Genomic DNA, 19064 nt, shown 5'->3' on the forward strand with positions numbered 1-19064 from the left:
ACTCCGTCTAAAAAAAAAAAAAAAAAATCACCAGTTGAGGCTGGGCACAGTGGCTCATACCTGTAATCCCAGCACTTTCAGAGGTCATGGTGGAGGATCACTTGAGGCCAGGAGTTCGAGACCAGCTTGGGCTACATAGCAAGGCCCTGTTTCTATTTTTTTGTTGTTGTTTTATTTTTATTTAATTTTATTTTTTTCCTATTTTTTTGTTTTTTTAAATCACAAGTTGATGTCTGAATCATTGGAGGGTGCCTTTTCCCACTAAGTTATTACTTTTAATTATGGCATACTATCCTTAATTTTTTAAATTAATAGAACTTCTAGTTTGAAACATCATTCAAAAAGTAGACAAAGTCGAGGATGGTAGGGCATGCGCCTATCATCCCAGCTACTAAGGAGGCTGAGGCAGGAGGATTGCTTGAGCCTGGGAGTTCAACACTGCAGTGACCTATGACCACACCACTGTACTCTATCCTGGGCAGCAGAGCCAGACCATGTCTCTGAAGGTGAATGAATGAATGAATGAATAAAACAAAATAAAACATTTCTAAAAATAAAACAAAATCAAAGAGAAGACAGGAAGTCCTGAATTCCACCTTAGAGCTGATGCCACATACAAAATCAAGCTAGGCTATATTCGTGTTTCCCAGCAATAAAGCAGCTCATGCAGTTCTGAGGCTATAAAGTTACTTATGGGATAGGATTCTCCCAGGCTCCAACACAAATGACAGAGCTTCCTATTTACTGTTTCCCAGAATCCAATGTTCAGTTGGCCTGGATTGCTGGGTAAAACAGACTGTTTTAATAATCAGTGGGCTTTCTTAGACTCCGACTTAGAGCCTGAATTTAAATTCTTAATCTAATTTAAATACTACCAATAAGTAGCATTTACACACATTTGCTTTTAAGCCCATCCACTAATTCTGATGTGCACTGAAATCATGATACGCTTAGTTAATTCTGATTTTGAAAATTAATTTGAAGTTTTAAAATATTTTTTATTAGTTTTTGAAACTAATATTAGACAATAACCAGCAAATGATATGATTCCATTCCATTATACACAAAAACCAACCAACTACACCAAAAAAGACAAAACAAAACCAACAAACATAGCCCATTCTTGTTTAACTGCATTCTGTTCAATGTTTTAAGCTCTAGAAGGGGAATCTTTGAGTTAATCAGGTAGGACCCTCATTTTGCAAATGAGAGACGTGAGGCACAAGTAGGTCAATGACTTATTGAGGTACTTGGAGAGAGAGGCAGTGTCCTCTGCCCATCACAGCTGCCCAGGCCTTGCAGGAGGAGACACACCCAAAAGAAATGTAGAGGCCAGTTCTACCGCATTCATTTCATGCCCTGGGGCTCCCACCCTTAAAAAGCATTCATTGCAGAACAGAGGAATACATTGTGAAAAAGGAGTATGGTAGTTAAACATGTACCAATGTGTGTATTAAAAAGTAAAATAAAATGCAGCATTGTCAGAGTCCTCATGGAAACTAGAACTCTCTTTAACCAAAACTACTTTTTAGTCATTCAATATCACATATCTTTTATGTTGCTTACGATAAACGTTAGGTCAATCATGATATTTATGCTCTAATTTTATTTACCAAAAATATTTTTTTTTTCTTTGTGGGATTTAAAAGCACACATTCTTAGCTTGGGCACAGTGGCTCATGCGTGTAATCCCAGCACTTTGGGAGACAGAGCTGGGAGGATCACTTGAACCCAGGAGTTCAAGATAGCCTGGGCAACATAGGGAAACCCTATATCTACACAAAATTTTTTAAATAAGGTGGGTGTGGTGGCAAGCACCTGTAGTGCCAACTACTCGAGAGACTCAAGTGGAAGAGTCTCAAGTGACTCTACTCAAGAGACTCAAGAGACTCAGCTACTCAGAGACTCAAGTGGAAGAGTCTCAAGTGACTCTACTCAAGAGACTCAAGTGGAAGATCACTGAGCCCAGGAATTCAAAGCTGTACCGAGTCACAATCTTACCACTGTACTCCAGCCTGTGTGACAGAGAGAGACCCTGTCTTAAAAACAAACAACAACAACAACAACAAAAAAAACGGTGGCTGGGAGTGGTGGCTCATGCTGGTTATCCCAGCACTTTAGGAGGCCGAGGCAAGTGGATTGCTTGAGCTCAGGTGTTCAAGACAAGCCTGGGCAACATGGTGAAACCCTGTCTCTACCAAAAAAAAAAAAAAAAAAAAAAAATTAGCTGGGCACCTGTAATCCCAGCTACTTGGGAGGCTGAGGCAGGAGGATTGCTTAAGCTCAAGGGGTGGAGGTTGCCAAGGTGATCCAAGGTTGTGCCACTGCACTCCAGCCTGTGTGATAGAGCCAGACTTCGTCTCAAAAAAAAAAAAAAAAAAAAAAAAAGCTGGCTCAAGCCTGTAATCCCAGCACTTTGGGAGGCCAAGACGGGCAGATTACGAGGTCAGGAGATCGAGACCATCCTGGCTAACACGGTGAAACCCCGTCTCTACTAAAAAATACAAAAAAAAACTAGCCGGGCGAGGTGGCGGGCGCCTGTAGTTCCAGCTACTCGGGAGGCAGAGGCAGGAGAATGGCGTAAACCCCGGAGGCGGAGCTTGCAGTGAGCTGAGATCCGGCCACTGCACTCCAGCCTGGGCGACAGAGGGAGACTCCGCCTCAAAAAAAAAAAGAAAAGAAAAAAAAAATCATGTATTCTTAGAACACATAAAAATAATTTGCCAGGCATTTTTTTCTCCTACAAATATTATTTTTACTAATAACAAAAGCCCAGATCACATTCTTCTGAAATCAAAGTTTCCATGATAAAAGCCTTGACATTTCAAGTTTTTGTCTTTTCAGTGTCAGCTAACACAGTTTGAATTTTTTTGTTTTTTTTTCCTACACTTGTATCATGGTTTAAGATCATACTAAATGTTCATAGAAAATTAATGACTTATGCCTCAAACATCTCTATTTAATCAGGCTTCTATTAGAAAGCAATCTCTTGCATTATATGTAAAAATGAGAACAGAGATGCTAGAGAGCAGCCTATTAAACAAGGCAGAAAGTGACTTTGCTTGTCATATAGCAGAAGTTCTATTAGGCAATGTCATAACTCCAAGTAATACCAAATACCCCTAATACTTAAAATTTTCAAACTCAAAGAGCTGTTTACATTAATAGATCCACAGGGTGAGTATATTTATTGTAATTCAGCTTTTTCTTTTGCAAGATCTTATCACTACTTTCAGAGAGCAGAAGACCTTCAGAATCAAGTACATACCTGATCCACATATAACTAAATACCCAAGGATAAGCCAAGTGGGTGGAAAGAGGGACAACAACAAAAACTTGTTCATCCTGCCAGGCACGGTGGTGGAAGCCTGTAGTCCCAGCAATTCAGGAGGCTGAGAAAGGAGGATCACTTAGGCCCAGGAGTTTGAAGTTGCAATGAGCTACATTTGCACCACTGCACTCCAGCATGGGTGACAGATTGAGACCCTGTCTCAAAAAAAGAAAAAAAAGAATAACCTTGTTTGTCCCACTGCCCTCAGTGAAACACATATCTGACGGGTTATTTCAACAATAGCTTCTGCTAAACCATTTTTTAAAAAATTCGTAAACCAAAACACAGAGGTTCCCTATCTTAGAAACAGTAGAATACCTTTAGGACTTTATTTTTAGATACACTTTCTTTCTTTCTTTTTTGAGATGGAGTCTTGCTCTGTTGCCCAGGCTGGAGTGCAGTGGCACGATCTTGTTCATTGCAACCTCCACCTCCAGCATTCAAGCGACTCTCTTGCCTTAACCTCCTGAGTAGTTGGGACTAGAGACGTGTGCCACCATGCCCAGCTAATTTTTGTATTTTTTAGTAGAGATTGGGTTTCGCTATGTTGGCCAGGCTGGTCTCAAACTCCTGGCCTCAGGTGATCCACCTGCCTCAGCTTCCCAAAGTGCTGGGATTACAGGCTTGAGTCACTGTGCAGGCCTAGGTATATTTTCCAACACAGGGTTATGAAATGTCCTAGCCTTCTCTTGCCAGAGAGAGATGAGACTCTGGGGAAGGTAACAAGAGACTCCATATGCGGGAGGAAGGGCTTAAAAACATTCTATGTCATCTCCAAAGACACTCTGGGCAACCAGGCGCAAAAGAATTTGAAGTGACCCCTATTCAGATTCACCCACACTGGGTGAAGCAGGAGGTACTTGTTATTAGTAATTGTCAGCTAAGCATGGTGTTTCACACCTATAAATCTCAGGGTTTTGGGAGGCTGAAATGGGAGGACTGCTTGAGCCCAAGAGTTTGAGACCAGCCCGGGCAACATAATGAAGGCTCCATTTCTACAAGAACTAAAAAATAAAAATATTTTTAAAATTTGCAGGGTGTGATGGTGCATGCCTGTAGTCTCAGACAGGAGGCTAAGACAGGAGGATCTCTCAAGTCCAAGAGTTTGAGGCTTCCGTGAGCTATGATTGTGCCACTGTACTCTAGCCTGGGCAACAGAGAGAGACCCAGTCTCTAAAAAAAGAAAAGAAAAAAAAGTAATTGCAAAACGTTTAATCAGCTTAAGACCTTGTGAGTCTTTTAAAAGCACGATCACAGACACAAACACAGATCCTACATTTGCCCTATCTGAGCTTCCGGAATCTCTTAGTCCTCCTGAGGAGTAGTGGGGGGTTGCAGGGAGAGTGACTCTTAAATCTGGGTGTCCTGACAGCACCCCTTCTGCTATCTACCTCTGCCCCTTGGTCCTCCAAGCTGCCCGTGTGAAAAATGGCTAATTCCTTTCCCCTAGTCACCCCCCTTCTCACTTCTGGGGTAAAAAAGAATAAAAAAAAATCCTTGTCGGTTTTCAGCCAAAGTCTCTGGAATTTACTGCAAATTACCTTAAGAAAGTTAACTGTGGCCTGGCGAGGTGACTCACACCTGTAATCCCAGCACTTTGGGAGGCCGAGGTGGGCAGATCACCTGAGTTCAGAAGTTCAAGACCAGCCTGGCCAATGTGGTGAAACCCCATCTCTACTAAAAATACAAAAATTAGCCAGGCATGGTGGCAGTCACCTGTAATACCAGCTACTCGGGAGGCTGAGGCAGGAGATTTGCTTGAACCCAGGACGCAGAGGTTGCAGTGAGCCCAGATCACGCCATTGCACTCCAGCCTGGGCAACAAGAGTGAAATTCTGTCTCAAAAAAGAAAATAAAAGAAAGTTAAATGCATCTGTTTTTAGAGCCTAACTTACCCAAGAATGGGACAGAGCTCTCTCTGGACCACAGGCAGGATTTGGCAGCACTGCTCAGGCAGATGTCATCCTGAGATCAAGGACCAAGCATTTTCTTACTTGTTGATGGAAAGAATTAGAAGCCACTTAACGTTCTGTCATTTGCACCTGTGTGGCTACTCAAGCATATAGATTTTATTTTGCAGTGAAATTACAGAAAAAAATAAAGAATACTGATTTTAGACTGAGCATGGTAGCTTATGCCTGTAGTCCCAGTACTTTGGGAGGCCTAGGTGGGAGGACTGCTTGAGGCCAGGAGTTTGAGACTAGCCTGGGCAACATAGCCTGACTCTGTCTCTACAAAAAATTAGTTGAGTGTAGGGGTGCACACCTTTAGTCCCAGCTACTTGGGAGGGTAAGATGGGAGGAGAGCTTGAGCCCAGGATTTCAAGGCTGTGATTTGCTGATTGCACCACTGCACTCCAGCCTGGGCGACACAGCAAGATCCTGTCTCTAAAGAAAAATAAAAATAAATAAATTAATTAACTGCCTTAAAAAACATTAGCCAGGTGCGGTGGCACACACCTGTAGTTCCAGCTACTCATGAGGCTGAGGTAGGATAGCTTGAGCCCAAGATTTGGAGGCTGCAGTGAGCCACAATCACACCATTGCACTCCAGCCTGGGTGACAGAGGGAGACCCTGTCTCAAAAAAAAAAAAAAGGCGGGGGGGGGGGGGGGAAGACTATTAACTTCAGAAGTAGATGCAATGTATATTTAAAAGTAATCTAAGTATCTGTGTAAAGATGCTATGTTTCATTGGCAGGTATTAATTCATTGCCCAGCGTTCTTTATTAAAAAAACAGCTTTTATAGTACACGCTGTGGTTACGTCATTTTTCTTTCAGAGGATTATTACTTTTTAAAAGCTTCTTAAAAACCTTCTTAAATTCCCAGTTAAAGCTGTTACATTCTAACCCAGTCTCAGAGCTGATTGGCTCAAAACCTCTGTGGGCCAGTAATGCCACATTACCCCGGAGGGGCCGGCAGCACAGGGGTCAGGGAGCTGCCAAAGCCAGCCCTCCTACTGGCCAGCACGCACATTTCAGGGGATAAATAGGATTAAGTGCTCTAAAGAGGATTCCCAGCCCTCCTGCAAAGGAGGATCAAACACTCTGGTCTAGCTCTGGAACAAAAATAAGCCCCAGAGAAGGAGAAAGTGCCTGTTTAAACACCAGGTGGCCCCACCCCAAGCCTCCGCTCTTCCTCTTACCCCCATCTCTGGATGGCTGGGGAGAGCCCCTTTCCGCAGGCAAGTGTGCGCACTGGATCCAAGTCCGTGAGAGTGGGTTCAACCCACCCTTTTTGGTTTCCTAAATAGGGTCAGCCCCTGAGCAGCAGTGGGAGGTCATGACCTCAAATCTCTTCTAGCTGCTTTTGGGGACGAATGGATAAACTCTGTTAGGAAGCGCTGTAGCGCGTCTTAGAGAAAGTCCTTTGTATGAACTGCTCTCAGGACACTCTCCTAAATTTAGGTCCTGAAAGATTAAGGTAATAAAAACTGCTGACATTTGATTGCAATTTTTCTTGTCCAGGAAACAAACCAACCACATAGAACCAAAAAGCGCCCCTCTCCAAACTTCACCCCACCCCACCCACCTTTTCAAACTGTCCCGCGAGAGGGGATGACACTGGCAGGGGTGGGCACCAAACTCGGACTCCCTATAAAGATGCCCCAACAGCACACGTGTTAATTCATTAACTCGGAGGGATCTGGGGTCACTGTGACGGTTTTCTACTAATAGGGAATAAAGCTCCTGCAGACGTTAGCGGTAATGCCCTGACGGCCGGCGCAAAGTTAACTCCTCCCGGGCCAGCAAGTGGAAACCGTATCCTGCCCAGGCAGATGTGCACTGGAAACGCGCGTGTCCCCATGCACACACGGGGTTTTAGGACCACTCCCCTTGCACAGGCCAGACCCCACACCCATCCCTAGTCTTTTCTCCGGGGAGGGTGCGGCGGCAGCAGGCGGCCGTCGGATGTCCATCAGCTCAGCTTCGCCACGCACACGGCTAAGGCCACAGCCGCCAGCAGCACGGCGCCGAAAAGGATGGCGGCCAGGGCCTTCCTGGGGTCGCAACCCCCTCCGCGCTCCTCCACGGACACGACCGAGGAGGGGCCGGCGCTGACTGTGGACAGGAGCTCGGCGCCCGCCGCCTGCCGGGCTTGCACGGTCCAGCGGGGCACGTTGACCTTCATCTCCATGTTGTCGATCATCTCGCCCACCTGAAGGACCTCGCGCTCCAGCTCCCGCAGATCCGCGACGTCGAAGTCGCCCTCCGCCTCGAGCCGCAGGCTGCGGGTGCTCAGCGCGCGCGCCGCTACACCGGAGGAGGCGCCGGCTACACCTGTGCGCACCAGCGGCCGCCGAGGCGCGTGCAGCGGGAACGCGGCACCCAGCTCCAACGCGCGTCGCATATCCGCTTCCAGCAGGTCCAGGCAGCCCGAGAAGGCCACCCACAGACGCTCGAACTCCGCGCGCTCGTCGGCGGCCAGGCCCCGGTCGCGCAGCACGGCAGTCAGCCGGGCGCAGGTGGACACCGCCAGCTCCTGCGCCTTTTGGCGCGTCTTTTGCAGCTCCTGCCGCAGGTTCTGCGAGTCCGCCGAGCCGCCGACGGTCAGCACCAGGTGGTGGTAGCACGCAGTCGTCTTGTTGAGCCCATCTAGCAACGCCTTGCACTCCTCCCTCGCCATTGCGGTGCGCTCCGGCTGGGCCCTGCCGCCTCAGCGCGGCAGGACGCGGCTAGCCCCCGTTCCGGCCTCGGTCCGCGGGGCACGAACGCTCCTCATGGTCCGTGACTCGCTCAGCGCTGCCGCCAACGTCCACGGAGCCCGCCCGGGACCCTCGACGTGCGCCTCTGCGGACGGGGCGCGGAGAGGGAGCCCCGTTAGCGGTCCCCCGCTCCCTCGTCCATCCTCCCAGGCGCACTCCGAGTCACACGCCGTATCTCTTCGCCGCCCTGGCCTCCACGGTGGCTCCCTGGGAAGCTGAGGGTGCAGTCCCCATCCTCCGTGGGTGCCAACCCCGGGGCGAGCAGGATGCAGAGCCGCGCGCTCCGCCTTAGGCGCTGCCAAGGGCGGCCGGGTAGGGTTTCCTAGGACCCGCCCACCCCGCCTGTCCGGGCCGAAGCTGCCACCCCCTGGATCAGGGGTAGGCGGGGCTCCGCGCGGGGAGGTCACGTGTGGGTCGCCCATTCCTCCCTCCCCTTCACCCCATCCGAGTTCTGGAATGTTAGCGCTCGAGAGATAAAACACGTCCTATTTTACGGATGGGGAAACTGAGGCCCAGGTAAAAAGCGGGCCAGGCTCCCGCGGAGTTTTTACCAGTGAGGGGACTAGAACCCGACTATACTGACTCCCGGACCCTTTCGGCGACAGGACGTGGGGTGCCTCGCAAGACTGGGCACCTCCGTGCCCCAAAGCGAGCAGTGACTGGCAATCCGAGGGGCTGGGCGCTGCCGGGGTCGGGTGTCCCAGGCGCATCGCGCTCTGCTAGTCAGTGCTTCCGAGCGTGTACCCCACCTCTAGTGTCAGCCCCGGCTCCCGGCCCTGCCCCTCACGTTCTGGGCACGCGCAGTTGCTGGCGCGGGGCGGGGCCAGCTGGAGTAGGAAGCGTAGGGAGCCGCCTGAGCCCCGCCCCCGGCTGGGCTGGACTCAATGATTGCTCTGTGCACACGTCACTCTGGGAAACGACGGTTTCTCACTGGGTCAGCTGTGGCGCGGCTCCGCCCCACGGCGGAGTAAGGGGTGGGCTATAGGGCCCGATCGCCGCGCTAGGGTGGTGGGCAACGAGGTTCCAGCAGTGGACGAGGGAGGTGCCACCGCCGCCCAGGATGGGCTGGGAATGAAGCGATGTAGCCTTTTAAGTAAGTGTCCTCGCGCTGGCCTCCTCCCGCGCCTCCCCTCCCGCGGGACGGCTGCGCCTTGGAGCGCGGCGGCCGGGCGGGGCCCGGTGAGGGGGGAGGGGCTCCCTGCTCTCCGCAGTCCGCTCCCGGGTCCGCCAGGTGGCCCCGCGCCGCCCTAGACCCCGCGTCCCCAGGTGGGTGCCCGGTCCGCAGCCGGCGCGCCCAGCCCACTCCGCCCCTTGGGTCTGGAGGAGAGGGAGCGGTCGGTGCGGAGAATGCGTTCTCCGAGCCCCGCTGCGTAGACACCGGCGGGTGGGGCCGGGGTCCCGGGTCTGGGGGTTCGGACCTGGTGGGGCGCGGGCGGTCGCCGCGCGGTTTCCCGGCGGGCTAGGGGCTGCTGGAGGGGAGGCGGCGGGTGGGGGTTCTAGCCGCGCGCCCGGCGGTTGTGATTTCCGGGGGTGGGGGGGTGAAGAGGGCGCGGAGTGGGGAATCCCTGGCTGCCGGCCTCTCGCGGGGCGGGGTCTCTGCGTCCCCACAGGTAAAGATTGTTAAAGGAAAACTCTTACGCCCCGAGAGACGTTCTGGATTCTGAGTCTGTTCCGTCTTTTGGTTGAAAATGGACTGCCCAGGAGCGCGCGAGCCACTCGGTACCCCCTTGGCTGCCCCTCGAGGTGCAGGGGACGTAGGCACTCGCGGCCCGTGCTGGGCGAGGGAGCAAGGGACAGGTCTTCGCTGAGGATTTAGAGCATGCAGGGAACGAAGGCTGCTGGCAGTGCTGGAGGGATTGTGAGGCTGCAGAGAGCTCGGATTTTACAAGTTGATGGGTTTCATGGAGAGAGGCTCCTGTTTTAATTTAATAATGCACTGTTCCCATTGGCCGAAGAGTAGAGCAGTGGATTTTTTTTTTCTTTTCTTTCTTTTCTTTTTTTTTTCTTTTTGAGACAGAGTCTGGCTCTGTTGGCCAGTCTGGAGTGCAGTGATGCCATCATAGTTCATTTCAGCTTCAAACTCTTGACTCAAGCAATCCTTTCACCTCAGCCTCCTTTGTAAAGCTGGGACTACAGGTACATGCCACTATGCACGGCTAATTTTTAATTTTTGCTTTTTTTTTTTTGTAGAGATGGGATCTAGCTTGGTTGCCCAGGCTGGTCTTGAACTCCTGGACTCAAGCCATGGTCTTGTCTTGGCCTCCCAAGGTGTTGGGATTACAGGCACTAGCCACCACGTTTTGCTGAGCAGTAGCTATTATCGTTTAGAGATTAGCCTGGCATGAGGTCTGGTGTTGAGGTGGCCTGAGGGTCCAGTGCACTGAGCCCCGGGGCCTGCTGTCACTCAGGGGTCTGTCCTTTAACTGGGTGAGCAGTAGGCTGGGTGTTTGCTGCCAGGGCTTGGGTACTCCTGGCCTTGACCATTGTGTGGAAGAGGGGTTCTCAGCCACCCACATGCTACATGGGTTTGTTCCCAGGGGAATAGTAGTTTTCAGGACAAAATGGGTGGAAAGAGGGAAAATCCTCTTTCCCTTCAGTGGGGAGCTTTGGAGACAGCAGAGGGTGAGGAAGCTGCAAAGGTGGCCAGAGGCCAGACATGCCAGGTCCTGAGCACCTAGCAGAGAAGTTGAGGGCTCACCTGGTGGGGAGTAGGGGGAAGCCTTTGAGGAATCCTGCAGAGCTGGGTGTTGGAAAGGTGAGTTTGTTTTGTTGCTGGTGGACAGGTGTGAGGGAAATCCAGGGGACAGATCCAGGAGGCACAGCCCGTAGGCCTTGGAAGAAGGGGGTGCAGGATGAGAGCAGGAGCAGAGATTTCTCCTGAGCAGCCATAGGGACAGGAATGCACCTGGGGCTCTGACGTTGGATAGACTTGCATTCCCAACTTACACCCAGCCTTGCCTGGTGACCTGAAATAATCTTGGCCGGCAGCTTCCCTGGGAGGGCAGGCAGAGGTGTCTGCAGATGGCCTGGGGTCAGGGTCTCCATTGTGCCTCTTTGTGGCCGTTAAACTGTGTCTCCCTCACCAAAGCAGCTGCTAGGTCTTTGTTAGTGATGTTTCTGTGTCCCGGTTAGGGTTTCTGTGGCATCTGCCCTGCTGGGGCTCTTCCTATCTGTCATTTGCCGGCACTAGGCTGGTGTCCAATGACTCCATCCTCTCATAGAGGAGCGGAGGAACGTGACCATGTCATGATAGGTACCAGTCCTAGAAAGGATTCAGTCCAGAAGGATCCAGACTCGATTTGTCCTGGGGTTGATTTTCCATCTGAGGAACACTGAGAAGTGGCTCTAGAGCTCCTGCCCATCTGCCCAAGATACTGGTGGAGGGTGCATGGTGGTTCTCCCTGCGGTCCGGGAACAGAGCGATGCAGTGGCATTTAGAGGGGCTGTTGTGCTCCTCCAGACTTTTCTGCTCTCTGCATGGTCCTGCCCTGGTTCCGGTCCTGGCTTCTCTCTAACCCTGCACATTCCAGCTATCACTGTGTTGGGCTGGCACTGAGCGTTCTGATTGTTTTGGGCTTTTTGCCTTTGTGCCTGCTTGGCTATGACCTGGGGCTAGCCCCTCACCTACCCTGGATATGGACAGTGGAGTTCCAGCTCTTGTGAGGAATGACCTCTCCCTGGGAGCTCCGGCTTCCTCTTAATGCGCCACTATCGTTTTGTTCAAGTGGGTGAGCAGTTACTCCCTGTCTGCAGGGAGCCAGGCGCAGGGCTGGGTGCTTTAATGAGAAGCTTGGAGAAGAATATGGACAGGATCTCTAAATGTTATAGGTCACAAGGACACAAGTGACTGTAACAGCATTTATTACATCACCACATTGTTTCCATTGGTATGAAAAGTAGATGAATAGAAAGTTTACGTTTTTTGCCTTTTCGTTCTGAATGATAAATTGGACCAAATGGAGAATACCGCTCATCAGTTGGGAAGCGTTCCTGGTCAGAGTGTTTGGTTAGAGCCCTGGAAGGGCAGGAACAGCCATTGCAGGGAGATTTCAGCTGGCAGTGCATCTCTGAGGAGGCTGAATTCCCCGTGCTGAATTCTGCTGAGCTGGGCTGCACGCTGTCACCAGACGGTTCCTGACCACCCAGACTTATCTGGGCTCGCAGGACGGTTGAAGACCACAAAACCACGAGTGTGCGCACTGCCGCCTGAAATACTAGTTTGAGGCCTCACATGGCTCTGCTGTTCGTAGAATAACTGCAGATAACTCACATTTAGGGGTATTTGGTATCTCCAGCTAACTCAACTGGATTTTCTGTACATTTTCCCATCATTTGAGCCCAAGCAGGGATGGAATTTTTTTTAAAGAAGTTTTATAAGAAGATTCACTTATCTTTCCAGTTTTACAAGAAAGTGTCCATTTTCTTTGCATGTTATTTTAAATAGCAAAGTAATTCTTTTTTTTTGAGACAGGGTCTCACTCTGCCACCCAGGTTGGAGTGCAGTGGCCCAATCTCAGCTCACTGCAACCTCCGCCTTCTGGGTTCAAGAGATTCTCATGCCTCAGCTTCCCAAGTAGCTGGGATTATAGACGTGGGCCACCACACCCAACTGATGGTATTTTTAGTAGAGACAGGGTTTCACCATGTTAGCCAGGCTGGTCTCAAACTCCTGACCTCAAGTGATCCACCCGCCTTGGCCTCCCAAAGAGCTGGGATTACACGTGTGAGCCACTGTGCCCAGCCAGCAAACTAATTGTTGCAGGTAAACTTGACAGGGTATAAAACTGTTCTTTTAAGCATTTTACCCTATATAATAATTCAACTCTGGCATTAAGCACCAGATTGTATGAGGTTATTACCTTTTTTTTTTTTTTTTTTTGAGACAGGGTCTTGCCCTGTCGCCTAGGCTAGAGTGCAGTGGTACAATCATAACTCATTGCAACCTTGACCTCTTGGGCTCAAGTGATCCTCCTGCCTCAGCCTCCCCTGGCTGGGTGTGTGCCACCATACCCAGCTAATTTTTTGATTTTCCTGTAGAGACGGGGTCTCACTTTGTTACGCAGGCTGGTTTTGAACTCTTGGGCTCAATCATCTGTCAGCCTCAGCCTCCCAAAGTGCTGGTATTACAGGTGTGAGCCACTGCACCTGGCATATTACAGTTTTTTGTTTTTTTTTTTGAAATGGAGTCTCACTCTGGAGTGCAATGGCATGATCTTGGCTCACTGCAACCTCCGCCTCCCAGCCTCAAGTGACTCTTCTGCCTCAGCCTCCCGTGATTCTTCTGCCTCAGCCTCCCTAGTAGCTGGGATTATAGGCGCCCATGCCTGGCTAATTTTTTTATTTTTAGTAGAGACGGGGTTTCACCATGTTGGCCAGGCTGATCTTGAACTCCGTCTCAGGTGATCAGCCTACCTCAGCCTTCCAAGGTGCTGGGATTACAGATGATAGCCACTGTGCCCGGCCCTTTTTTTAAATTTAAATTTAATTTTTTTATTTTTTATTGAGACAGAGTCTCCCTCTGTTGCCCAGGCTGGAGTGCAGTGTCATGATCTCGGCTCTCTGCAAGCGCCACCTCCTGGGTTGAAGTGATTCTTATGCTTCAGCTTCCTGAGTAGCTGGGATTACAGGGGTTTGCCACCATGCCCGGCTAATTTTTGTATTTTTAGTAGAGCCAGGGTTTTGCCATGTTGGCCAGGCTGGTCTCAAACTCCTGACCTCAGGTGATCCGCCTGCCGCGGCGTCCCAAAGTGCTGGGATTATAGGCATGAGCTACTGTACCCTGCATGTTACATATTTTTTTTTTTTTTTTTTTGAGACGGAGTCTCGCTTTGTCGCCCAGGCTAGAGTGTGGTGGCGCCATCTCGGCTCACTGCAAGCTCCGCCTCCCAGGTTCACGCCATTCTCCTGCCTCAGCCTCCGAATAGCTGGGACTACAGGCGCCAGCCACCACGCCCGGCTAATTTTTTGTATTTTTAGTAGAGACAGGGTTTCACCGTGTTAGCCAGGATGGTCTCGATCTCCTGACCTCGTGATCCGCCTGCCTCGGCCTCCCAAAGTGCTGGGATTACAGGTGTGAGCCACCGCACCCGGCGCATGTCACATATTTTTAACACTAGGACAGAAAGGTTGAGAACAGTGTTGGACAGAGGTCTTTTTTTTCGTCTTTTTTCATGTGACAGCACGGATGAAAGGACAGAGCTCTTTGAATCCCTACTCCTAGACAGAGGGTTCAGTCTTTAGTGACCAAGAGGTCTGAAGTCCAAGATAAAGCAGATGACTTGGGGCCAGATAGCAGCAGGCTCTGTCCGCGCAGCAGTGCTTGTTAAGGACATGGTGTTTTGATGTGGCATTCAGTGGCCTTGCCTTCCCTTGCTGTTCTGTCCCTTTCTGACCTCTGCTTGGAGTCTTATTACTTTCCCATCCTCCACCTCATCCCCCTTCCCTGCTGTTTTCTTTCATTTTCTTTTTCTTCCTTCCTTCCTTCTTCCTTTCCTTTCCTTTCCTTTCCTTTTCTTTCTTTCCTTCCTTCCTTCCATCCTTCCTTCCTTCCTTCCTTCTTTCTTTCTTTCTTTCTTTTTCTCTTTTTTTTTTTTTTTTTTTTGTGAAGGAGTCTTGGCCTGTCACCTAGGCTGGAGTGCAGTGGTGCCATCTCGGCTACTGCAACCTCCACTTCTTGGGTTCAAGCAATTCTTCTGCCTCAGCCTCCAAGTAGCTGGGACTATGGGTGCCCATGACCACGCCCAGCTAATTTTTGTAATTTTAGTAGAGATGAGGGGTTTCACCATGTTGGCCAGGGTGGTCTTGAACTCCTGACCTCAGGTAATCCACCTGCCTTGGCCTCCCAAAGTGTTTGGATTATAGGTGTGAGCCACCATGCCCAACCACTGCTGTTTTCTTCTCTCTCTGGTCCTTACCTCCCAGCTCTGTTTTTAGTTCATCCGTGGAAGCCCGTCCTTGTTGCCTCATCTTGGGGGTGGAAGTATTGGTGTTCCTCCAGCATCTTTTCTGAAGCAGAAAGAGCATCTTTTCCCAGCTTGAGTCTGACCATATCGCCTCCAGTTTCTCACATGGCTTTCATCCAGAGCATCTTTTACTTTTGCAGTATGCCACGTAGAACCAACTATGTCAGGAACTAGAAAGAGTTTTGTTTTCTTGTGACTCTGTCCCAGCAAAATTGCATTATCTCACTGTGGTGGAGACTCATAAAGGGATTATCTGGGCTCCAGTAACAAGTGAATTGAACAATTCAAATAGCTGAGTTGTTGCAGAGGCACCCCTGGGGCCCAGGCAGGGATTACATACAACCATTTTGATGCTAGTCTCTTCTCCCTAGGAGGACTGACTGGGAGCTCACAGGCCTTTTTCAAGTAGAACCCAGGGCACCTGCAGCCAAGACAGTTCTGGCTGGACCTGGGGGATTAGGTGAGGGGCCTGTATGGCTGGCTGTTTTGTGGACTTTTCTATCTGGGGAAATAAAGTATGACTCTTAGGCTGGGCATGGTTGCTCATGCCTGTAATCCCAGTGCTGTGAGAGGCTGAGGCGGGAGGATTACTTGAGGCCAGGAGTTTGAGACCAGCCTGGGCCACATAGCGAGATGCCATCTCTACTAAATGAATGAATGAATGAATGAATGGCTCTTGTTTAGCCTTGAGTCGGCCAGCTGAATCTCAGTTTCTTCATCTGTGACACGGGCTAGTGATACCTACTTGCCTAGAGTTATTGTGAGCATTAAAATAGGATGAGGGCTGGGTGCGGTGGTTCACACTCATAATCCCAGCACTTTGGGGGAGCTGAGGCAGGAGTATCACTTGAGCAACATGGCGAGACCCCATCTGCACTGAAAATAAAAAAAATAGCTGGGCACAGTGGCTCATGCCTGTAATCTCAGCACCTTGGAGTCCGAGACAGGAGGATTGCTTAAGTAACATAGTGAGACCCCATTAGCTGAGCATGGTAGTTCATGCCTGTAGTCCCAGCTACTTGGAAGGCTGAGGCAGGAGGATCACTTCAGCCCGGGAGGTCAAGACTGTAGTGAGCTGTGATTGTACCAGTGTACTCCAGCGTGAGTGATAGAGCAAGACCCTGTCTCAAAAAAAAAAAAAAAAGATGAGGACTGGGCACAGTGACTCATGCCTTGTAATCCAAGCACATTGGGAGGCCAGGGCAGGAGGATCACTTGAGGTCAGAAGTTTGAGACCACCCTGGGCAACATAGCGAGACCCTGTTTCTACCAAAAACAAAACAAAACAAAAAATTTAGGCTGGGCCAGGTGGCTCAGGCCTGTAACTGTGGCACTTTAGGAGGCTAAGGTGGGAGGATTGCTTGAGGCCAGGAGTTGGAGGATGCAGTGAGCTATGATTGTGTCACTGCACTCCAGCCTGGTCAGTAGAGTGAGACTCCCAACTCGTAAATAAATAAAGGTAAGCGAGTAAAGATGAGGATGTATAGAAGTTATCACACAGTGCCTGGGACAAGGACTCTCCCAAATGGTGGCTATTTTTACCATTAGTCCCAAGGAATAGAATTCATCATGGAGTTACGTATGCATAGTGTTTTCCCAGGGAGGCATTCTGGATCCCTGTTACATAGTGAGAGAGTAGCTCCTGTTTCATATTTCATTCATCTAATTGTATCAAGGATAAATTTACTTTACACTTTTTTAATAGCTGCTGATTTTCTCATTTTAATGAAGAGAGAAGTCCCCAGGCTCAAGCTTAGCATCTAATGAGGTTTTTTTTTTTTTTTTTTTTTTGTCTTTTGAGACGGAGTTTCACTCTTGTTGCCCAGGCTGGAGTGCAATGGCATGATCTCGGCTAACTGCAACCTCCACCTCCTGGATTCAAGTGATTTTCCTACTTCAGCCTCCCGAGTAGCTGAGATTACAAGCGTGCACCACCATGCCCGGCTAATTTTTGTATTTTTAATAGAGATGGGGTTTCACCATGTTGGCCAGGCTGGATCCGCCCACCTCGACCTCCCGAAGTGCTGGGATTATCAGGTTTTAAATAGCATTAATTACCTTTATAATTTTTAACTTTAAGATGATGTTCTCTTCATTGGAAGTGATACCATTTTTCTATTTAAAGTAGTAATAAGATTTTTTTAAAAATAAATTTTAGGCCAAGGATGGTGGCATGTGCCTGTTGAGCCAGGAGTTCAAGACCACCTTGGGCAACACAGCAAGACTCCAGTTCTACAAAAGTAAACAAAAATAAAATAAAACAAAAAATAAAGTACCTTTTTATAAAGACAATAAGTTGTTGAGGGAAAATGTCAAACATTAGCAAGAGAGCCATTATATGTAATTGTTGGGCAAAATTGTGCTCACACTGTGGGCAGGTTGTTCGCTGCCCATCAGCAGGGGCTGTGCAGCATGTGGCCTAGGACCTGCTCACTAGCCAGTGCCCTTGTACAGGGCTGCGTCCCCTGGGAAGTCGGGTGCTTGTTTCTAATTCTCACAAAAGTCCCATGTGAGCTTCCAGTAACTGTTGCTACATTGATATGCAGTACTGCGTGTCACAGATAGTGAAGGTGGCTTGTAAATAATCCTCAGAAGAATCCTGCAGAGGCCGGGCGCGGTGGCTCAAGCCTGTAATCCCAGCACTTTGGGAGGCCGAGACGGGCGGATCACGTCAGGAGATCGAGACCATCCTGGCGAACACGGTGAAACCCCGTCTCTACTAAAAAATACAAAAAACTAGCCGGGTGAGGTGGCGGGCGCCTGTAGTCCCAGCTACTCGGGAGGCTGAGGCAGGAGAATGGTGTAGACCCGGGAGGCGGAGCTTGCAGTGAGCTGAGATCCGGCCACTGCACTCCAGCCTGGGCGACAGAGCGAGACTCAAAAAAAAAAAAAGAATCCTGCAGACAGGTGTTAGCATTCTCTATGGTGCAGGCCCAGATGGAGGCTCAGAGAGGTGCGATGATGTGGTTAGAAATCTGATCTCCTGGCCAGGTGTGGTGGCTCACGCCTGTAATCCCAGCACTTTGGGAGGCCGAGGCAGGTGGATCACTTGAGGTCAGGAGTTTGAGACCAGCCTGGCCATCATGGTGAAACCCCATCTCTACTAAAAATACAAAAATGAGCCAGGAGTAGTAGCACACAACTGTAATCCCAGCTACGAGGGAGGTTGAGGCAGGAGAATTGCTTGATCCCAGGGGCGGAGGTGGCAGTGAGCCGAGATTGTGCTACTGCACTCCAGCCTGGGCAACTGAGACTCTGTCTTAAAAAAAAAAAAAAAAAAAAAGAAATCTGATCTCCTTTTCTGTGCCCATTTTGTAGGCATCCTCTCTGAGAGCTCATTGGTTCAGAGGAGCAGACCAGGGACGATGAGGAACAGCTGTAGAATGTTTCATGAAACACGCGAAGCAGTGGTTCACATTAGTTAGCCGCATGGAGCAGTCTACAGACGGCAACATCCTTCAAACGGCTTATTTCCTAAAGTGAGTTGAACACTGACCTGTAGTCTTCTTTTGGCGCTTCACAGACCTTTCGGTCATGAATCATGGAAGGGGCTACTCTGGCTTCAGAAGTCCTAGTTCTGATGGTAGTGGTAGGTGTGTTCCATACTGATTCTTATTTTATCTGTACAGCGTAACTCTGATGTAAGTCCATTTGGCTTTTGCTTTTAGAACCTTACCTATAATAAACAATCTAATTTTAGCAACCCCTTTCACAACAGCAGCTATAAAAAAGTCTATACAGAATATATAAATAGTCTAATAAAAGTCATATATGATCCTTATGGAAAAGTTGGAGGACATCGAAGAAGACATTGATAGAAAGATATACCATATATGTGGATGATAAAATTCATAATTATAGGGCTGAGTGTGGTGGCTCACGCCTGTAATCCCAACACTTTGGGAGGCCGAGGTAGGAAGATCACTTGAAGCCAGGAGTTCAAGACCGGCCTGGCCAACGTGGTGAAACCCCGTCTCTACCAAAAAACACACACAGAAAGTTAGCTGGTGTTGTGGCATGCATCTGTAGTCTGAGCTAATTGGGAGGCCAAGGCATGAGAATTTCTT

General features: G+C 49.5%; 2 protein-coding genes across 9 annotated transcripts in view; one reads left to right on the top strand and one right to left on the bottom strand.

Moving 5' to 3' along the window:
• Positions 1-6036: 6036 nt before the first annotated feature.
• Positions 6037-8909, bottom strand: RGS9BP (regulator of G protein signaling 9 binding protein). Its single transcript, XM_003915284.5, has one exon. It carries the CDS (start codon positions 7954-7956, stop codon positions 7249-7251), a length of 708 nt encoding a protein of 235 aa, XP_003915333.1. The 5' UTR covers positions 7957-8909; the 3' UTR covers positions 6037-7248.
• Positions 8910-8999: 90 nt separating this feature from the next.
• ANKRD27 (ankyrin repeat domain 27) overlaps positions 9000-19064 on the top strand; it is an 81394-nt gene continuing 71329 nt past the window's right edge. For 5 of the 8 annotated variants that reach the window (XM_031659696.1, XM_031659702.1, XM_031659701.1 and 2 more), the window contains exons 1-2: positions 9012-9128; positions 18316-18476. The gene's annotated coding sequence lies outside the window, so the exon portion shown is untranslated. Of the gene's footprint in view, positions 9129-18315; positions 18477-19064 lie in introns of all 8 variants that reach the window. The other 3 variants (XM_031659697.1, XM_031659703.1, XM_031659699.1) reach the window with 3 other exon arrangements.

The sequence above is a fragment of the Papio anubis genome, chromosome 20, assembly GCF_008728515.1.
Source record: "Papio anubis isolate 15944 chromosome 20, Panubis1.0, whole genome shotgun sequence".
NCBI classification, from domain to species: Eukaryota; Metazoa; Chordata; class Mammalia; order Primates; family Cercopithecidae; genus Papio; species Papio anubis.

Excerpts from the sequence above, each read along its gene's own strand:
- RGS9BP (XM_003915284.5), bottom strand. The coding sequence starts at position 7,956 with ATGGCGAGGGAGGAGTGCAAGGCGTTGCTAGATGGGCTCAACAAGACG.